The 20,214-nt window shown below is 40.5% G+C and overlaps 1 protein-coding gene across 2 annotated transcripts in view; it reads left to right on the top strand.

Annotated features, from left to right (window-relative positions):
- KIAA0556 (KIAA0556 ortholog) overlaps positions 1-20,214 on the top strand; it is a 70,427-nt gene that overhangs the window by 20,253 nt on the left and 29,960 nt on the right. For both annotated transcript variants that reach the window (XM_017741246.1, XM_017741245.1), the window contains exons 12-17: positions 1,458-1,598; positions 6,386-7,283; positions 11,606-12,334; positions 12,888-13,096; positions 16,813-16,876; positions 18,781-18,958. In XM_017741246.1, the coding sequence (XP_017596735.1) occupies positions 1,458-1,598; positions 6,386-7,283; positions 11,606-12,334; positions 12,888-13,096; positions 16,813-16,876; positions 18,781-18,958 (2,219 nt within the window). The remainder of the gene's footprint in view (positions 1-1,457; positions 1,599-6,385; positions 7,284-11,605; positions 12,335-12,887; positions 13,097-16,812; positions 16,877-18,780; positions 18,959-20,214) is intronic.

Genomic DNA, 20,214 nt, shown 5'->3' with positions numbered 1-20,214 from the left:
GGGAGTCAGGTCCTGACTGGAGACGTGTGCAGCTAGATTGCTGATCAGATGTTGTCTGTGGTTGGGAAATTGTTTTTTAACCATTCTTGTTCACAGTATGGCTTCAAAAACATGATGCAGCTTTGAAGTTGACCCTGGAGTTGGGCTCACACTGATTTGAGGGCTGTCCTTCATTTCTTTGATGTCAAGAGGCTTCTTTCTTTTTAAGTACAAAGGATGAAACCTGTCTGGCACTCTTATGGCTGTTTGTGCTCCAAACTGTTGCTGAAAGCAGAAACAATCTCCCAGAGCTTTTTGAGAGGCTCTGGGGCAGAGACCCATGAGAGTCTGGAGTACAGAGATGATCACGGTGAGAAGTGGATCTATTCATGATAGCTCTGAACAGGCTGCAGGGCTCTTGTCCTTGTGTTAGTTACACAGCTGAAGCACTCTGGAGGAAAGTTCTGTGCTTACTGCCTTCAAGAGAAACTGAAGCACTCTGGAGGAAAGTTCTGTGCTTACTGCCTTCAAGAGAAACTGAAGTACTCTGGAGAAAAGTTCTGTGGTTACTGCCTTCAAGAGAAACTGAAGCGCTCCAGAGAGAAAGATGTGCAAAAATACTTCCTGTTATCTTCTGTGTACTGTGTGTCCCTGAGAACAGAAGGGGAACTAATTTATCAGCTAATTTCAGATCACTGGAACGTTACCTGCATGTGTATTCACTTTGTGGCCTTGTTCATCTCCGTTTTGGGGTAACACTGGACATCAAATATATTAATATTCAACATTTTGATTCTGAAACTCTTCTTTCTGAGCTGTCACATATCCTTTTCCTACATTCTGAACATATCGAGGTAGCAGTTCTTAACAATGTCCATAATGAGGCATTTTTTGGTACTTTCAAATCTCTCGATTGCCAGTTGTATGTGAAATTAATGTTGGGAATTCTGTGATATCTTAGAAAATTTCAAGTGTAGAGTCCAATATAGCTCTGAGGAATAGACCTGTAAATGAAGCTGATTATCTGCAAAGCCTGATTAAAATAGAGGCAGGCAGTAAAGTAAAATTCTCGAAGATTCCCCTCCTTAGAGGATGAACCAGAAGTGAAGAAATTGTAAAATGATTGTAGAGTGTCCATTGTGCTCAGTGATTCCCCCCTAGTGCCAGCAAAGCTGATTAATTTGATTAAAATAAACTGGGCTTGCTGTGCCTGTGTTCTGAGCATGCAGATGTCTCCCTGGGACAGCAGGCAGCTGACCTTTAGCTCATTGCCAGGTTGTTGGGAGCTGTCTGACAGGCGGGAGAGTGGGATTTACTCTTGGGAAACGAGGCTGAGGTTTTGCTCTTTACGTGGCAGATTTTATGAAATCTTTACTTTTCTAATGGCTGCCTGTTCTGCCGGGGGGTGGGGAGTTAATTAAAATACCCTGCTCCAGGAGAAGGAGCATTAGTGACAGTCTGCTTGTTCGTTTTTTTAGCTCCCCAGGGAAAGCTGCCTTTGGATGTGCCCTTTCCACCCACCCGTCCAACTTTACTTTGTTATCCGCAATCCCACCCGGTCACGTGACTTTGGTATATCCAAGATCAAGATTTGGAATTACAACACAACAACTCCCAGTGTAAGTAGTCTTTTCTCAACTCCTCTGTATGTTTGCTCTTGCCTTGCCTAGGGAAATTCAGCGTGATCTTCTTTCTAAAAGCATGAAATAAAAGTAGATACAATTTCCTGTAATAAAAGAGGAGCTATGATGTGTCCCTGTCTGCTGTGAAATTTGCTTTTGTCTTAATTGTAAGTGCTAACAATGTAGGGATAATGTTTTCATGGGCGCAAGGAGCATTTGCTTTTAAAGCTATTAAAGATCGCTAAAGACCTAATAAAAGGCTTGCACGTTCTGTCATTAATCCTTTAGTGTGGTGAGAAATAAAGATACAAAGGTAAGTGCATCTTAATATCCAAGACTTTCAGCTGTCTAATCACAGTGTAAATAAATACGGGTTTAAATCTGTGTTTTCTGGTGTCTATAAATACACATAGGCTGACTCTTGCTCAGTTTGGGGTTTGTCACTTTAATGAGAATCATAAAATGGTTTGGCTTGGAAGGACCTTAAAGATCATCTAGTTGCAGCCCCCCTCCCTGGCCAGGGACAATTAAAAAGTCCACTACTGTGTGCTCATAATAAAACAAGTAATCTGCTCTTCCAAGGGAGACATATCATGGCAGATGGCAAAGGGTCTCTTGTCTGTGTGTTTGAATGTCACCATGAATATTATTCTTGTTTGTACACTGTGATGTTAAGAAAAAAATCCCAGGTACTGGATCAAAGAGGATTTGCTGTCCTGGATTATAAATAAGAGGCTTTATCCCTCTGGTTTTGCTCTCATCCATGTCCTTATATAAGCACATATGGTAATTTATACATGTGGAAATGGCCGTGGAAGGGACAGCTTAAAACAAATTTACTACAGCATGATTTATATTTATTTTCCTGGAATTTTAATAGCTTTTCTCACTAAAATGTGGTCTACAGGATGTTCCATCATCATTAGAGTGTGCGAAAGGGCTGCTGTTCTTGGAGGTAATGGTATGATTTGTTACCAAATCTACTGGATATAATGCAGGAAGTACACAGAAATGTTTGTCTGTGTTTCAAGGCTCTGCTTCTTTAATAACCTGCTATGAGGCAATGTGTAAAATCCATTGGGAGTATAATCCTATGGAATTTGGTGGAAATGCAGCAGTTTACGCTTGCTAAAGAAATGTCTCATTATCCTTAAGATGAAAGAGTAATACAAAGCAGTTCTGCCTAATTCTGTAATTTGTCATGAGGAAGTTTTGTCTAAGAAGTATAAAACCCCAAAATACAATGAACTATCAATTTTCTTCCTGCTAATGTAAATCCAGAGCCACATTTCTGTGTGGATTTTGATAATCATTCTAACTGCCTTCTTTCCCTCAAAAACCACGTAAGTGAGAGATGTCCAAGCACTGCTTCCAAAAATAGGCCAAAAATTAAGTCAGGGCGGTACTTTTCGTATATTTGAATTTCAGAACTTGAGCCTGGAAGGAGAAGAAATATGTCTGAAGGAAGCTGAAAAAGTCAGATGACATCATTCCTTGATTCGCTGGATTACAAGGAAGGTCTCAGAGGATGCTTCATCTTGCCTTTATTTACTTCAGATGAGACCTGCAAAAAGGAGGTCATTTTTAGTCTGCAGGCAGGGAACAAGTGTAAGAGCAGCCAGTTCTTTCAAGTTTGTCTGCAACAGTCAGACATTTTGTAACTACTTGATACAGCCTTGAACTTGCATCCTTACTTGGTGCTATTAAAACTTTTTTCAAAGATCCAGTATGATGTCCATTGTATGTCTTCATGAAACTGGGAATGGAATCAATACTTAAATGCATTAAGGTCTTAGTTGAGTAATTTTCTTCTTCAGGGGGTTGCCCTTGTGTTTGTTCCTCCTGTGCACATGTTTCTGTCCATTCTCTTGGGGGTTTTTTCAGTGCTGGATTACCCCTGAAGTGCATTATCTGTAAGGATGCAGAAGCTTCGTTCCAGCTTCCTAATTTGGAACTTCCAAATTAGTTTTGTAGAAGAATTTTCTTTGGTTCTTGACTTCTTTTTTACTGCTTCTTTTCCACACTTCTCTGAAAAGTCAGGCAGAAGCAATTTCAGGTCCTCTGTCCAGGAGGAATTCTCAGAAAAGTGCCTCTGGTTTTAAGCTCTGTCCTTTGTGCACAAATATCACAAAAAGGGACAGAAATACCATCCTTATTTTCTCCTTGGGAAGCACTATCTCAGCAGACACTGTGGGAGGGCCGAGGGTGCAAGCTGGGAAGGAACATCCAAAGAAACCAGAATTGTTTTCACAAAATCTTTTTTCTTTCTGACACTGCTCTTACCTACTTGCTTGTTCTGAGACATTGTGCCCTTTTAATTACTCTTCCAGGAGGGAAAACCAGTGCCCTGGATGAAGTATTGAGTGTTTGTTTACAGGGTGGGATTACTCATGAGGAAGGGATTTTTCCAGCCTCCTCACGCTGGAGGAGAGCTGAGCAGTGGTACTGGGGAAGCCGAACTGTCAATCTTTTCCACCAGAACAGATCACTAAGCAACTGGAAACTCAGAAGAGGGGTGGGAGGGAATGAAAAAGAGCAGTTTTTAGTCTAGTGCCTGTGTATGTTTGTTCTTGGAGTCTCTGAGATCTGTTCAGATTTTTCCTCCCTGAGGCTCAGTCTGCTCAGGATTTTGGTGCAGAAGATTTTCATTAGCTCTTCTGAGCTATCAGCTGTTGGAATGTCTGCCCCAGTCCAGTCTGTCTCTGTTATCCTAGAAATACCTGGCTGCTTCATCTTGGTACAGTTCAGACACCTTTTCTGCTTCCTAAAATACCTATCCCAGACATTCCAAAGCATCAGAGAACAGAGTGTCCCACTGACTGGAATAGTAATTTTGAAGTGACTGGCCCTTTTTTTTTGGGGGCTTGACTGGTCTTTTCTCAGGGAGAATGAGCTCCACTATCTCATTTTGTAGTGTTTTCTGTCTACCTGTCTTCCTCTGCTGCTGGTGAGCGCAGTGGGATTCATTTCAAAACAAGTTGTTCTTAAGAATTTGCTGATTTTAATTTAAAATGATGACATTGACAAATACTTTCCAAATGTACATCTATATTTTTGTGGTCCCCTTCAGTTTATACCAATTTCCAGGTAAAAATGCAGAACTAAAGGCTGAGTGTTCCTAACAGCAGTAGAGCTGGAATGTTACAGAGAAATGTTCCAGTTATCCCAAATTCAGCTGTGAATATCTGATATCCCTAGCACTTAAGGAGGACTTTGGCAGTTTAGACATACAGAAATTTTAGAAATAGCATTATTGGGGCATCCTGATAGTCTTTCTCTTCCCCATCATAATTCCAGACAAAGCCATGCAGGTAGTTTTCAATAGATGTAATTACTGAAGTGGTTTGATCCCCAGTTAGATCAATCTAGCAGTGTCCTCGTTCAAGGGGAAAAAATACCCTGTTTTATGGCTGACTTCATCAGCACAGAAATACAGCACTTTATGATCCTACAGGAGTACCACAGGCAGCCGTGCCATAATGGCCAATTAAAGTGGGTTTACAGCTGTTCTCTGGGAACTTAGTGAAGGTTATCTTTTCCTATCAGGAATGTGGCCTGCATTCCTACACCTACTCCCCTCCCTCACCTGTAGCTTTCTTGTCATGCCTGCATCTTCTGCTTTCCCTCTGGGTAGGTCCATATTGCATTTTTTTGCCTCATGCATGTCATTATTGGGAAGGTAGCAGGATGGAAGCTATGAAAACTTGTAAGCCTTAAACAGTGTGTTCAGGAGTGAAGAACCAGCAACATTTTTACTTGGAAGGGAAGGAGTGACTGCTTTAGTCTGGGAGCAGAGGAAAATTTAAATCAGTATTCAAGGAGAACTGACATGCAGGAGATGAGCAAGAGGGATGAAACTGAAACTTCTTACTTTCACAAAAAGCTTCTTAGTTTTCACAAAAAGAAGGAAAGAACAGAGAGTCTCTGAAAGACTCCATGAGATGGACAAGTCAGAGAACAGAAAAGAGATGGATTGTGTCTCATCTTCTATATTTTCTTTGAAGATAATGGTATTTTTGTCAAGGGGGAAAAAAGGTTATATGGAAATGGTGAAGAGAATAGAAAGAACATTAGTTCCAACTTCAATGGAATAAAAAAATCAGGTATTGGTGGGTGCCACAGAGAAGAAGAACATAAAGTTGTGAGTGGCAGAATTGTGTCTGAGATAAAGGGCTGCTGTTTAAAAGGCTAGTTAAGTGTTGGAATAGGCTATCAAGGCAGATTAGTTGAAAACTGTTAAAACCATATTTCTTCACAATGGTGTAGGTTATTTTACATTCTTCAGTGGAAAGAGATGGACTGGATAATTTTTTTCTCACTGTTCTTTCTAGCTCTGCATTTCTGTAACTCTTTGTTACTCTTTTTAACTCTGGTGGCTTTGATCTGGGTGTTTGTTCACTGTGGAACATGTCGTGAATGTGGTGAATGTTAGAGATGCTGAAGCAAAATATGCCTCTGGAATTGATATCCTGATCAAATATAATTGTACTTAATCTAGGGTTTTTCCCTCAAGCTTTTCTAAATAATCAAACCTTGCCAGACAAAATGATTCATAGTGGTGTCTAGCAGGGTTTTCAGTCCTTTAAAAAAAAAATCTTATCTATTCCACAGTATTTTTTAGTTGTTTCAGCTTTAGATTAAAAAGTAGTCAAAGGCACGTACTGACACAGGGTTTAATTGTTTTCATCTGTCTATTGATTAAGTGTTCAAATGTCAGAGGCCCAGAGCAGTGATACCTAATGCTTGAAAGCTTGACTGAAATCTTCATACTTTTATTTTTGTAGGACCTTGATGTTGGAGCAAAGAAGGTGAAGTTGTATGTTGATGAGAACCTTGTATTTGATGGTGAATTAGAGAGAGGCTCTGGAGATCTCCTTGCTGACCAGAACACTACAATTGACCTTACAGATCACAAGCAAGATACCTCAGCATCTCCCTCAACTGAGAGGAAAGAAGGAAATGCACCTGCAGTCCCAGACAAGAAAACAGACCTACATTTTAAATGCTCAGAATCAACCAGTAGTTCACTGAACTGGAAAGCTCTGCCAGAAGAAAATCTTCCTGAGCCTAAGATGAACTCAATCAGCTTTACAAAGAAAAATTTTTCTCAGTTAGGGGATGATCTAAAAGTGTTCCCATCTCAAGTTTGTACAAAAGATGCCAAAGAGGAGGCAGCAGTAGCAGCAGTTCCAGAGCACGTTCAGTCTGATGATGAGCTTTGTTTGAGTGAGCAAATGGAAAAGTTAACAGGAAGGAAATTGTCTGATTCTGCAGGTGCAATTCCTTCTTGGTTGCAGTCATCTTCCCAGGTAACACAGAATAATCAAGTTACTCCCAGTAGGCAGAAGCCTCTGTGGCTTGCTACAGAACAGAATTTAAACTCAAGATTTACAACACAGCCAGATGAAATAATGAAAAACTTTTCAGATCTCAAAAATGAGGATGTCAAATGTCAGAGACATGAACTGGGAAGACCCAGTAGTAGAAATGCAACTGGAAATGGGAGATCACAAATGCTGACCAGAAAGGATGCTGATGTGGACTTGGACATTTTTGAGCCCCTTTCTAACAAAAACTGCTGCAGTTTACAGTACCCTACGAGTGGAAGGAGAAGTGTGATGTGTGGTAAAAAGCTGGGATTAAACACTATAAATCTTGGAGAAGATGATTCTGCTCTCAAAGGTAAGAGGTCACAATAGCAACCTTAGTGCAAGTACTGACGTGTTCTCCATTTTGCAGAAGCACAAATTCATTTTAGGTGGGAAGGGACCTCTTGAGATTCCTGGAGGCATAGACAGGGGACATTAGTTTGGCTGTTTGTGGTATTTTCCTCATGAGAATGCTCAGTCTCTCTCCTGGTCCTACACCTGATATGAAGTACTCTTCAGAAAAATTTACATTCTGATTTAGGGACTTTTAATTTATTTGGAGCAGATGGAAGACTAAATTCCAGTAAATGATATTCTAAAAATTGACAGTCCTGCAGACAGCAAATGTTTGCTAATATCAATTAAAATCTGCAGAAAGATAAAGAAGAGTACGTCCTCAAGGTAGTGAGTAAATTTGCAGAGTTTATTTGTGTAGTAGCTTTGTGTCTTTCTCAGTGAGAATAGATGCTCAGTACATTTATTCAGAGTGAATGGAAAGCTACCCTTATTTTCCTTCTCTGCTCATAACTTTACAAACCTCTCCCTCAGACATCTTGTTTATTTATGAAGAGTTTTCTAATAACTTTGGCTGTTGTCTGCTCTGTGCTGTTGATCATCCTTGTCCTCCTTCCCCAAATCTCCTGTTGGAGGTTCAGGATCCAGCTTTGTGCAGTTGTGTTCTGCCTCTGGCAGGATCCAGTGTGTCCCCAGGGAAGAGTAGGAGAATTGTGCAACTTCCCAAGTTCCCCTCTCTCCCAACATCTGCCAATCCATGGCTATGAAATTTGCAGGGCATGAGATAGTATTTTTGTGTTTAACAAGTGCAAATAACAGAAAAATAGTGTTTCTTACCCACAAGCTCTACTTTGTCTCTCTTTCAACCAGCTTTCCATTGCTTGGGATATATTTTTGTCTTCCTTTTTCAGTTTCAAGCCACGTCACTCTAACTCCTGTTTTTTGGACCCTTCATGCCCCTTCCTTGGCCTTCTGTAATTCTTCAGCATTCAGTTTCTTGTCTCAAATGAAGGGTTTAATAGAACAAGAACAAGACCCAGAGAATTGGAATAAGATGCTACAAAACTACAAATTGAAATTTTGGGGGTGATTTAACATCAGAACAATCTACATGAAAATGTATCTTAATGTATATTGAATTTGGGTGTTTACATTAAAGTAATGGTGATAAGAAACAGAAAATGTACCTTAATGAAGGAGTGCCAGTTCAAATTCTACAGCAGGTACTGCAGGGATTTTTCAGACAAAGGTGAGGAAAATGGTTCTTTCTAATCTTAGAATGTCTGAATTTTTCCTTGTCTGACCCTCTGTGGAGCAAACAGCAATTTCATCAGTATATCTGAAGTTGTACCTCAAAGAAGAGAAGAATAGGGAAGTTTGGAACAGGTGCTACCTGCCCTTCACCCACCCACTCACTGCAGCCCGTTTGCTGTTTCACACATTTTGCAGTATCTGTTACATTAAAGCCTTAACATTGTGAAAACTGTAAATAAATCCCAGCTTGGGAAGTTCTGTTCAGTTGTAAAAATGGAAATAAATTAGGAGTTTTACTGTCACCTATAAGATGAGGGTTGTCATTTTTTTCTATAATGCCCTCTAATTCTGCTCAGAGCAGGTTGTGTCCTGTGGTGCTTAAAGCTCCCAGTGTATTTTAGTCCCTGGGAAACTGCAGGCACCCAGCAGCTTTTGTTCTCTCTGCTGTGTGTGCAGGGTAAAGCCATCTTCAAAGTGGAGCTGAGTGGGTTTTAACAACAGGGAAACCTTTTAAGTGTTGCCCTGAGAGTGCTGGATTTTAATTGGCCTGGGGCTGGGAGAAGGGCAGTTCCCAGTGGAGAGTGGGACGAAGGGAAGGTTCGGAGGCTCATGTGGATGTCACAGCATGGCTTTGGTCACTAAAAAGCTCACAAGAACAAAAGGAATTAGGAATAGCACGTACAGGCTTGGCTCGAGTTAATGTTGCTATAAAAACATCAATTTTTCTTTGATAACCAGTTTAATGTGCAAAGGAAATGGTGGGAGTATGCTGATAAAATTTGCAAATAACATATAATTTGGTTTATTATGAGTTAAGGAGATTGAAGAACTGCACAGAATGATGAACTTGAGGACTGGAGCAATGGAATGCAATTCAGTAGAATGCTTGCAGGCTCACTTGGGGACTAATAACCAAAAATTAAGTTGTAAGCTGGGTAATCATCAATTGCAAATGACCGAGGAAGAGAAGAATCACGGTTGAGTAGCTGATAGCAGATTGACTGAAATGCTGGTGTGAGCAGTGATTGGAGCAGTGCACTCCCAGGATGGATCAGCAGAGGCATTTTGGGTACTTGGGAAACCTTAATATCTCAACACAGGCACTTGTGAGACCTCAGTTGGAAAACTGCAGCTCTGATCATCCATTTTCAGGAAAGCTGATTACCAAGTGGAACAGATACAGAGGAGAGCTTTTAGAATGATTTGGGAAATGAAGCATGTGATTGCAGCATGGAAATATGATTGCTGTTTATAACTGCAGGGAGTAAAAAAAGAGATTAACACAACAGAAGGAGAAGAAAGGTGATTTTTTCTGTGTAGTCTTGCCCCAAAATGTAGTTTACTATAAAGTTTTGAGAGGAATTGTGTGGTGTGTGTTGCCATCAGAATCTGGACAGATGAATTGATGGTTCAAGACACTCCTGAATTCCTGGAAGAATTGGATGTTTGAGGTGTCATTAATAAATAATGCATTTTAGATTCTTAAAAGAAAAAAACCAAAACCCTGTAAGCTTTCAGCCATTGGCATCTGCTTTTGGACCACCTCTGCTTTCCTTTCAGAGCTCCACTTCTCCTGTTGCCACTCCTTAATGGAGTTCACAAACTTGTTAACTTCCCATTGCACTGCCCTAAGAGGGGCTTCAGAATTGAAACCTCTGGACTGTTGGAAGTATTTAGTGTTTAAAAAGAAAAGGGAAAAACCCTCCCAAACAAGGAAAGTCAATGAATGTCAAATACTCTTCTGTACTCTGCTCATCCTGAAGTTTTTCAAGCTTTGACAATTTCAGGGGGTGAATATATGTACAGTGCCTTCTCCAGGTGAGCTGTGGGGCTCTGGGAGGTGTTGGTGGGGATCACCCACCTCTTGAGTATCTGTACTGGTAGTGGTGTGAGCAAGAAAGGGACTTACAAATGTTCTCTGAAATATGAACCTTTACTTCATATCTGCATTTTCCTTGTGGGGTAAGGAGGAGTGGCTAGGTTGGTCTCCAGCCTTTCATTCTGGAAGACAACCCTTTTCCAGGTAGTTTCCCATCTGCTTTAAAATTCTTAATTTTATCTCACATGTCCCCACTGTAAATGATTATTTACCACAGACAGATTAGGAACATTGCCTCCTTCCAGTATTTCCAAAAACACAGTTAAGAGTTAGTCTTGAGCAGTCTTTTGAGAAAACATTCTTTTGCATTTTACAGCAATTGGCATTTATTCTTGATAATCATTTGTTTTAGTATCCACCCAAGGACATTGTACAGAAGTGAAATCTGGCCCACGAGCCTGTAATTGTTTAGTACTCCACTTCCTTTTCTTCATTTATTTGAAGAAAATATGTAAGTGACTGCTTTATTGAAAATCTTGGTTATTATCTGTTCTTAATTGTTTTGAGATGGAAATTAAGCAGTTCCCCAGTGCAGCCACAAGGAGAGCATGCTTTGCTCCCACTGTGCCCCCCTGATTTGTTGTCCTCACTGCATTCCCACTGGATATCTTGTCATTATCCTCCTTCTATATCTCACACTTGCTGAAAAGTGGGAAAAATATTTGGATATTATCTGCACAGAATGCAATTCTCACCTCATCCTCCCTGTATGCTGAACCTACTCCTTTTCCCACCACTTTTCTTTATATACTTGTGGCTCATTTTGAGAGGAAGAATCAGCTTTTCTCTATAATGCTTTACATTAACCAGTTCAGCCATTTCAAGCTGTATGAAAGATCTGCAGATATGCAGAGGGATGATTTAAACTCTTGTGGCAGCCACACAAGTAAGTATCACTGGGCAAAAATCCCAATTTTTTTAGGCGCTGAGTCAAGAATTGACAGCTTCAAACTTAGTTGCAGCTTGTATCATGGCAGGAGTTCTGCTCCTCCATAGTTAAAAGTGATTGTGTTCATTATGTCTGAGTGGGGAAGGGAAACTGGGGCATGTGGCCTTCATGATAGGGAGGCAAAATAAAAGTGCTACTGTCAGAGAATTTCACAGTGAGGGACACGGATATGACTGGCATTGTTCTACAAAGTCAGTGTTGGAGTGCTTTGCTCCCAGTTCTGTTTGTACATTAAATGCCTTTGTAATGTTCTTTTCAGATGAAGGCTTTCCCATCAAGGACGTAGCAACCTCTAGAGTGAAGTGGTGCAGTGAGCAAGAGCACACTCTGCAGGAGTCCTGGAACTCCTTGGTGAAATTTAATTATTCCCACCGTGGCCGGATCTCGAACATGGATTTTCAAGGGGATATCTTTGATGAGTTTCTCCATCAACAAAAAATCAACCGGCCTGGAGAATATCAGAGAAAAGAGGGACTGCAAACACTATCCAAGAGGCAAGAGGAAGAAAATTCTTTGGAGACACAGGATGGAAGTGATTTTAAAATCCCTGTTTTACCTTATGGGCAGCACTTGGTGATAGACATCCAAACAACATGGGGAGACAGACATTATGTTGGTCTTAATGGAATTGAAGTTTTCAGTTCTAAAGGAGAGCCTGTTCAGATTGCAAAAATAACAGCTGAACCCCCTGATATAAATATTTTACCAGCTTATGGAAATGATCCCAGGATAGTAACCAACCTAATAGATGGGGTGAATCGGACCCAGGATGATATGCACCTCTGGCTGGCACCATTTACCCCTGGAAAACCTCACTTTGTCTTTATTGACTTTGTGAATTCTTGTCAGGTAGCTATGATTAGGATTTGGAATTACAATAAATCCCGCATACACTCGTTCCGAGGTGTGAAAGACATTATCATGTTGTTGGACGAGCAGTGCATCTTTAAAGGAGAGATTGCCAAAGCCTCAGGAGCCTTGTCTGGAGGTAGGCTATCATTTCTTATTTTCCTTGTGGAAACAGCAGTAGAACACAAGCAAAGTACATTTAGCTTGTTTGTTATCACTTTCCACTTCAAAGCAAGCTGGTGTTTAGTTTAAAAACATAATACGAAGCCCACTAATGCATTCTTCACTGATACTGGGGATTTCAGCAGCATACAGACCTAATCACCATTTTTAACTATGTCTTAGCAACAAGTCCGTGTTTCAATCACATCAGACAGGCACCAGAAATTTCAAAGTTACAGCTTTTTGCTTGTTTTCACAGACATGGTCTTTTGGAAAAGGTGATTGGGAAGCTTTTTTCCCATTTCAATTTATATGTATTTGAAATCTCATTGAATTCTCTAGGTTTTTCCATTGTGCAGCATAAGTTTGAGAGTGAAACACTAATTATAGCAGTAGTCAGTATCAGTTTGCCATATATTATCTTTAAACACTGCTGCAAATAAAAGCAAAGAGGGACCAAAAAAAATTTTTATTGGTCTTTAGATTCTTTTTGCATGATTTCTGTATTTACTTCTGTGTGTTGCCTTCAGCTCCAGAGCACTTTGGGGATACCATATTGTTCACTACTGATGATGACATTCTTGAAGCCATTTACTGCTATGAAGAGACATATGATGGAGAAATGGGAGATTCCAGCTCCCTGAGATACGAGGAAGAGCTGAAGAGGCCCACAACTGCTGACAGGGAGGGAGATGAGAGACCTTTTACACAAGCAGGGTTGAGAACAGAGGATCAACAGGTAGGGGCCTCTGTGTTCAAAACTCTCTATAAATGTCTTTTTGAAACATGGAAGTAATAGACACATTTCCAGGCTGGAGTAAAACTGCAGAAGAACAAACACAGTTAAGACTATTTAAAATACTTTTTTTCACCAGATCAATAATTTATGCTATTTTTTTAATGCCCTAAAGGTCCTCCAAATTTTGGTTTCCCTGGTTAATTAACAAGCCTACTTCTTTACTTATTTGGACAGAGACTAGGGGAAGTTATTTTTGATTTGGGTACTCCTGAAGGTTTCTGCACTATCAGTGATTTTTCCCATACAGTTACTCACATCATGAGTAGCTGTGTTCCCTGACACTCCAAACCAAAGGATTTTCCATATTTTCCGTATTGCTGGTTTCTTCCTCCACAAATTAAGTATGTTAGATGAGAAGGGTCTCTTCCTCTCAACCCTCCCCTTATTTTTCCTCTCTTATTTTTTTGGCATCGTCACAGGTTTGTGTGCATTTTGCAGCATAAAAATGCCTCTTTTCTATTCCATGCAGAAGCTATTTCACTCCTTGGAGGAAGGCTGTATTTCCAAGCACTGAGCTCTTGCCTTATGCCAGTCCAGCCCAACAGTCCAGTGTCTGAGCAAAGATCCCACAGGATTTTCTCAAGATGGTGTGCGGCAGTCTTTGACCTGTTTTCCTTATAATTTTCTACTTTCTCAGAATCTTCCTGAGCACCTTCCATTGCATCAGTGAGGTTGTCTATTTCTAGGGTTCACACTCCTATGTGTGAGTCTGTCAGGAGATCCAAAGCTGAATCAATCCTGAATTTGGAGCTGGAGCTGAACCTTCCAGCTGCTCCAGCCAAAACGTTCCCAGGGATACATGGTTCCTAATGAGCCTTGTGTGGTTGCCAAACCTTCCCCTCCTGTCTTGTCCTCTGTTTCTTGTGGCTCCCAAGACAAAAGGAAATCAATGACATTGGAATGTGATCTCACTGTTAAGACCATGAGTGAGTGACTTTAACCCTTGGACTTCTCCAGTAATTTTGATCCCATCTTTGCTTGCAGTATCTGAAACTGTTCAGAGCCTTGCGTGGTGCAGGATTTCATGAACACAAATTGAAATTCACCTATCTTTTCCTTATCATGTGTTTATTGTAAGCATTCACCAGGACCTCTTCCATGGCAGAAGCTTGGCCCTGGACTGTCTGGTCCTTGCTCAGACATAGGCTCTGCCTTTCCTTTTGCTGTTCAGCTCTGATGCCCTTCACACCCCTGTTCTAACTCTGCAACTCCTGTATCAGCGGTGGAATAACAAAAGCTATTGTGAGCCATTGATCTCCCTGTCACTGTGCATTTGCTGGTACCATCAGGATTTCTGTAGGGGGATGTTTATGCTACCAGAATGATACAGATCCACTGCACAATTTGTCTTCCCCAGCCTAACGTTGTCAGACCAGTATTGACCAGTTTGAACAGTCCCTGCTGTTGATCATTCACCTTTATTGCCTGTTGCACATTCAGTAGATGAAATGGTGTGTTTTACTAGAAACTTTCAAAAGCTCTTAGGGAAGTGTCTTACTTTTCTGTCAGTATTATTCATGGCCATGAATGTCTGTCCATGAATTCAGGAATCCTTAACATGTTGACTTTTATAGCAGATCAGACCTGTGACTATTGCACTTCCTTCAACTCTGTGGCCAGCAGTGGGTGTTTATGGAGGAAGAAAGAGCAGCACGAACATAGAGTGGTGTTTCTCTGAAACACTCATTCAGCCCTTAGAAATGTGTCTCACAAGGACTTTTTAACTTAACCTTTATGTTTAATATCCTGCCACAGATTTTATTGCATTCATTCATCCACCAGCTTTTTGAACCCACGTGCACTTTTAGAATTTACAGTGCTCTGTGGCAAGTTTCCCAGCTGAGCTTGCATGGCACAAAGAACCTCCTTCTGTTTGTTGCTAGCTTCATTTAATGTCCTCTAGGTTTTGTGTTGGAAGAAACTAAACAATTATTCCCTGCTCCCTTCTTCAAGCCACTCAAGAGATTTATGCCCCTGTGTTAGTCTTCTAAATCTCTCTTTTCCAGAATGGTTGCTCCTACTTTAGTTATTCCTCACAGGGAAGGTGCTGTACAGTATGCTCAGGTGTAAGACCATGGTCTTACTTTCTACTTTTTATTGCTTTTCCAATAACTCCTGTATTACAGTGGTGTTTTGTTTTAGCCATAAGACTCGAAGAACACAGGTAGGACCATGTCCACTAGCAGAAGTAGTTAAAATAGTAGAGAATCAGACCATATCTGAAAGAAAATACATTGGGCATCAGTGGAATGGAATCATTAGGAAGGGATCTGAGTAGATAAAAAAGGGAGAAAAGGGATGATAATGTGCCTTGGCACAAATGGTTTATGGTCTGCTAGGGAGGGCATTATTTTGCAATCTGTAAACCCAGTGACTTTTATTGTGTCCATGGGTTTTGATTTTCAGTAAAGTTGCAAATTTAATTCCCAGGCTGGTCTTCTAGAATTGTTCTGAGGAAGAGGCATCAGACATCCCAGATAGAGTCACTGGTTTGTGAGAGAGGTACCCCCAGTGGGAGGGGTTTTCCACTTCCTGGGTTTTGTGGGTTTATTTCAGAGCCCATTTCTTGTTCAGTCTCACCTGAATTACCTTGGTTCCCCCAGGGACATTTGCTGCCTTGTGAAGGATATTGCAGTCTGGGAACACATGAGATCCTGGAGATCAGTGGTTAAACTGCAGGGATCTAATGCAACAGTAGGAGAGAAGTGCTGACAAGTCTTTATTTATTTTTCTTAGGCACAGTGTAGATCCATTTGATGTATTGTGGATGACAGGAAGTTTATTTCTAATGATGAATTAAAGAGAAGGAATCTGGACTTCTAATTTCCTGTTTGGCCTTTTGACTACTAATGAGGATTGAGCTGATGTTTTTATAGAGCTACTTATAAAAACGCCAAGAATGAAAATTCTAATCTGCTATCATTTATTTTGGAGCCCAATACTGGTATATATGAAGTTAGGATTGTTTTCCCTGTGTGTAACATTTTTGCATTTGCCCACAGTGAACAGAATTAGCCATTTTATCACACTTACTCAGTGAAGTGAATTCTATCTGCAATCCTTTGCCATTTTTGTCTTTACTACCCTGATTGCCCCAGTGTGATCAGCAAATTTTGTCATCTGTTTATTCACTTTTCTGAATAGCATAGGCAGTTTTTAATTAGCATTGCCAGAGCACAAGCACAAGCTTTTGGACAAGTTTGCTTGTTTGTTCTGCCTCTTAATTCTTGACAAGAAATTGTGGTGGCACTCTCTGGTCTTGACTTCCTTCCAGACTTCTTGTCTCTGCAACAGATTTGCAACATATTGCAAATACAGCATATTATCACTTGCTGATGGCATTCTGCAGGGAAATAAGTGTGATTTAAGAATTTCAGCCTCTTTGAGAAGAGGTAGCTCACACTGTGGAGTCTCCCATTTCCCATTTCTATATGCACTAAGCAAAAAGCCACACTAATAGTCTTGGCTTTCTAAGAACGCACCTGATATTCTACATTTTGGGTCATGTTTTTCATTATTTGCAGGACATGCTGGGTGGGGAGGCAGAGGGGAAATTGATATACAAAAAGAAACAGGAACAAATATCACACTTGGTAAGCAGTCAGTGTAAGTGTAATATTGAACCTGTTCCTTGCACCTGTTGACTTTCTTTTTAGGTTCAAGAGCCAGCCTCTGTCTCTGAATGCATACCCAAGGAAACAGGAATATTTACTGGAAAATGTAAGTTCTTACATTTACTTCTTGCTTAACCAGCCTTCTCCCAAACATGTTATCAAGGAGGATCTGATTTGTCAGAGCTGTACAGCACTTTGTGGTAGATGCCAGGTCTAGAATAAAGAAGAGTAATTGAATATTTAAGGCAGAAGCTTTGTTTGCTATGGCATTTACAACATTATATTGTAACAGTTGGCTTTTGATCTCAGAAAAATAACATTAGCCATTTGCCTAGTCCCTGAATGGGATTCCTAACAGCTGTGTCCCTTACCCAGTAATTCTCTCCCAATCCTTTGTATTTATGCAGACTGACTGATTTTTTCAGATTGGATTGACAATAGAAACCCTACAGCAGAGCTAGATCAGAGTGTTATATCCCTGCTTCAAGTACCTGATTTATTGTCTTGTACCAAGCCAGCTCTCTGTGGGCCTTTCAGCTGTTATCTAGAGAGTTTCTGGATAGCCCAAAAGCTTCAGAAGCAGTTCCTGGTCCTTTGACAAGAATTTCCAGCAGGGTGTTAGGAAATTTTTTTCACTCTGAGAGCAATCCAACACTGGATTGAGAGGGTTTGGATCCTGCCAGCCTCGGAGACAGGTAAACTTCCACTGGATAAGTTCCTGAGAGCTTTGGTGCTGGACTTTTTCTTAGCTTGGAGTTGGATTAGACACCTCCCAGAGGTCCCTTTTCCCCTGTGTCATCCTCAGATTCTGTGAAGGAATACTAAACTCTGGGGAATACTAAATCTGTGTGGATGGCTGCTTCACTGCAGCTTTCCACTGGAGAACAGACTGATTTCTCCTGAGAACTCCTGCCTGCTTGTACCCTGAGCAGGTGTAGTCTTAGCACTGGGTTTGGGAATAGGATCTACTGTCAGTGGAGCCGTAGCTCCAGATTTGTCAGCTGACAGAACTCTTTGTTTCTTCGTGTCCTTGCAAATGCTAATGAGATCTTACACCCACGTGAATCTATGTGTGTATTGAGATTTGCTCTGGCTTTTTAGGGGTAAATGGGCTGGATGGCTTAACAGGTTTAATGATTGTTTGTTTTACAAACATCATGACTACTAGTGTTTCTTTAGACACTACCCAACCTGATTATTTGTGGGTTTCTGTAGTGTGTGAAATGAAAGATGTTTTTAATTTACAGGGATGGATTTTTATGGAACCTGATCCGATTGGAATATTACTTGTTATATCTGTACATGCTATTTCTATCTCTTCAGTAAGGCACAGAACAGGTGGAACAGAACATACGCATTCAGCCTTTTGTCCATCCAGCTTTTCTTCCCTGTTTATTTTCTGGATATACAGCCTAATCAATATTGCTCCTTTTCACTGATGCTGTGCCAAGAAAATACTTCCATGTGTCCAGTTCTGATGTGAAGAAAATAACTTTAAAACATTAGTAAACCAAATTTTTTTTTCTTTGCTTTAGCTGTGAGTAGATGTTCTCTAAAAACGTATGGATTTCTGAGAGGCTGGATTTGTATGAATCTTCATAGTCACTTAGCTGGTGAAAGATGATGGATAGACTTCAGACTAATGGGTCTTCTCTGTGTCTGTGTATACACAAAATCTGTCATGTAACTGCGTAAGAGTGTCGCTGGCTGTCAGTGTGCAGTCCCAGTAATGAGACACTTGGGAATGTGCTTGATCAGCAGCTGTGTAATTTCAAGTGAACAAGGTGTTGGTAGCACATTGAAAGGCTCTGACACAGGTGAAAAGAAGCTGCTGTTACATGGGGGTGGACAAACAGACCGGGAAATATCCAATTCCAGCGTATAAAGTTATTTAATCTGTACAAAATATACATGCTGCTAATCACTGGGGTTTGCATGCATGTTTATATTGGCTTATTACTTCAAACCAGTAAGTTTATAGAGACATTAAAAGTATATTCCTTTCTACAGGCCTGCAACTGAACTTTACCATGACCTGGGGAGACTCTCATTACCTGGGGCTGACAGGACTTGAAGTGATAGGAAAGGATGGTCAAGCATTAAAAATAAATGCAGAACAGATTTCTGCTTCACCCCAAGACTTAAATGATCTTCCAGAGTACACAGGAGATTCCAGAACATTAGAAAAGTAAGTAACCAAAGACTTGGGATGCATTTCACATCAGATTTTCTGAAGTGACAGATTTCCATAGACTTCTGTTATGTTAGCACATGTTTATGTGAACATGATTTTCATCCCATCACTGCTCATTCTTGGAATTCACAAGCTGTCCAGGAACAGCTTGTTGTAGAAACATGAATGAGATGTTTCCAAAAGATGGTGTTTGAGTTGGGAGATGAGAACATGCCTGGTTGGTATTTCTGCCAAGGACTTTCCAGGAAGAAATGTGGGTGTTCTATAGCATCTGTCTGTGCATACTGAGTGATATTTATGCAGGATTTCTGGATAATTTCAAGGAAAATTTTCAAGTTAGCAAAGAGTGAGGATGTATTGAGGAATTGCACCAATAGGTGCCATTCTTTTGGCCATTTTGCAGCTTTTTTTTTTGGCAAATCTAATGAAGTTTTATTCATTGACAAATATATTTCCTCAAATTAACTTGTGCATCTAAATGACAGCAGTATAGAAATTATAGGCTGTAGATCTAGAGAGGACTTGGCATTTGGATGTTATTGAAGCTGCATCCTGTTGTTTCTGAGTCATGTCTCCATTTTAAAGGGTATTTTTGGTTGTAATCTTGTCTGCTGTCGTGTTTATGGGCTGAGACCACGTTTATGAATTAGGACTTGTCTTTGCAAAGGCTCTGGAATCTTCCTTAGAATGTTGTATTTATCTACATGCACACTAACTCTGTAATTTCTGCTAATCTGACTAATGCAGATATCAAGCTCACTCGTGGGTAATTCCTTGTTCCTTCTGCCATCTTGTATGAAAATCTCTCCTGTAGGCACCAAGATCTAAGAAATCTTCCCATGACATCCCCTGTGATGAAGAGATTCTGGTGGGGGAATCTCTCCAGACCCCACCCTGATGGACCCAGATGCAGAGAATTCATTTACCTTTTCTGTTGGTGCCTTCTACTGTCTGAATGCTCCTTTTGCAGACTAGTGATGTGTTGAATCCTACAGAATTTCTGGCAAGCTTTCTGCTCCTGATGTATTTGAGGGGTTTTATTTATTGTATCTTTTGCTTGCTAGCCTTCAGACTCTTTTTTTGGCCTGTGCATACGAATTTAGCCTTCCAGAGTTTATGAGTCTATCACTTTAGGGCTTTTTTGATCATTAATTTTGCTGAAAGATGGCCCAAAATAACTTTGTTTATCCTGCTACTGGGCCAGGCTGGCTTTGAGGTTTCAAGTCCTCCTTCTTTCTAACATCTTTCTT

Source organism: Corvus brachyrhynchos, unplaced genomic scaffold (genome assembly GCF_000691975.1).
Source record: "Corvus brachyrhynchos isolate BGI_N302 unplaced genomic scaffold, ASM69197v1 scaffold58, whole genome shotgun sequence".
NCBI classification, from domain to species: Eukaryota; Metazoa; Chordata; class Aves; order Passeriformes; family Corvidae; genus Corvus; species Corvus brachyrhynchos.
The sequence above is the reverse complement of the archived record's forward strand: the minus strand, read 5'-3'. Positions and strand labels throughout refer to the sequence as shown.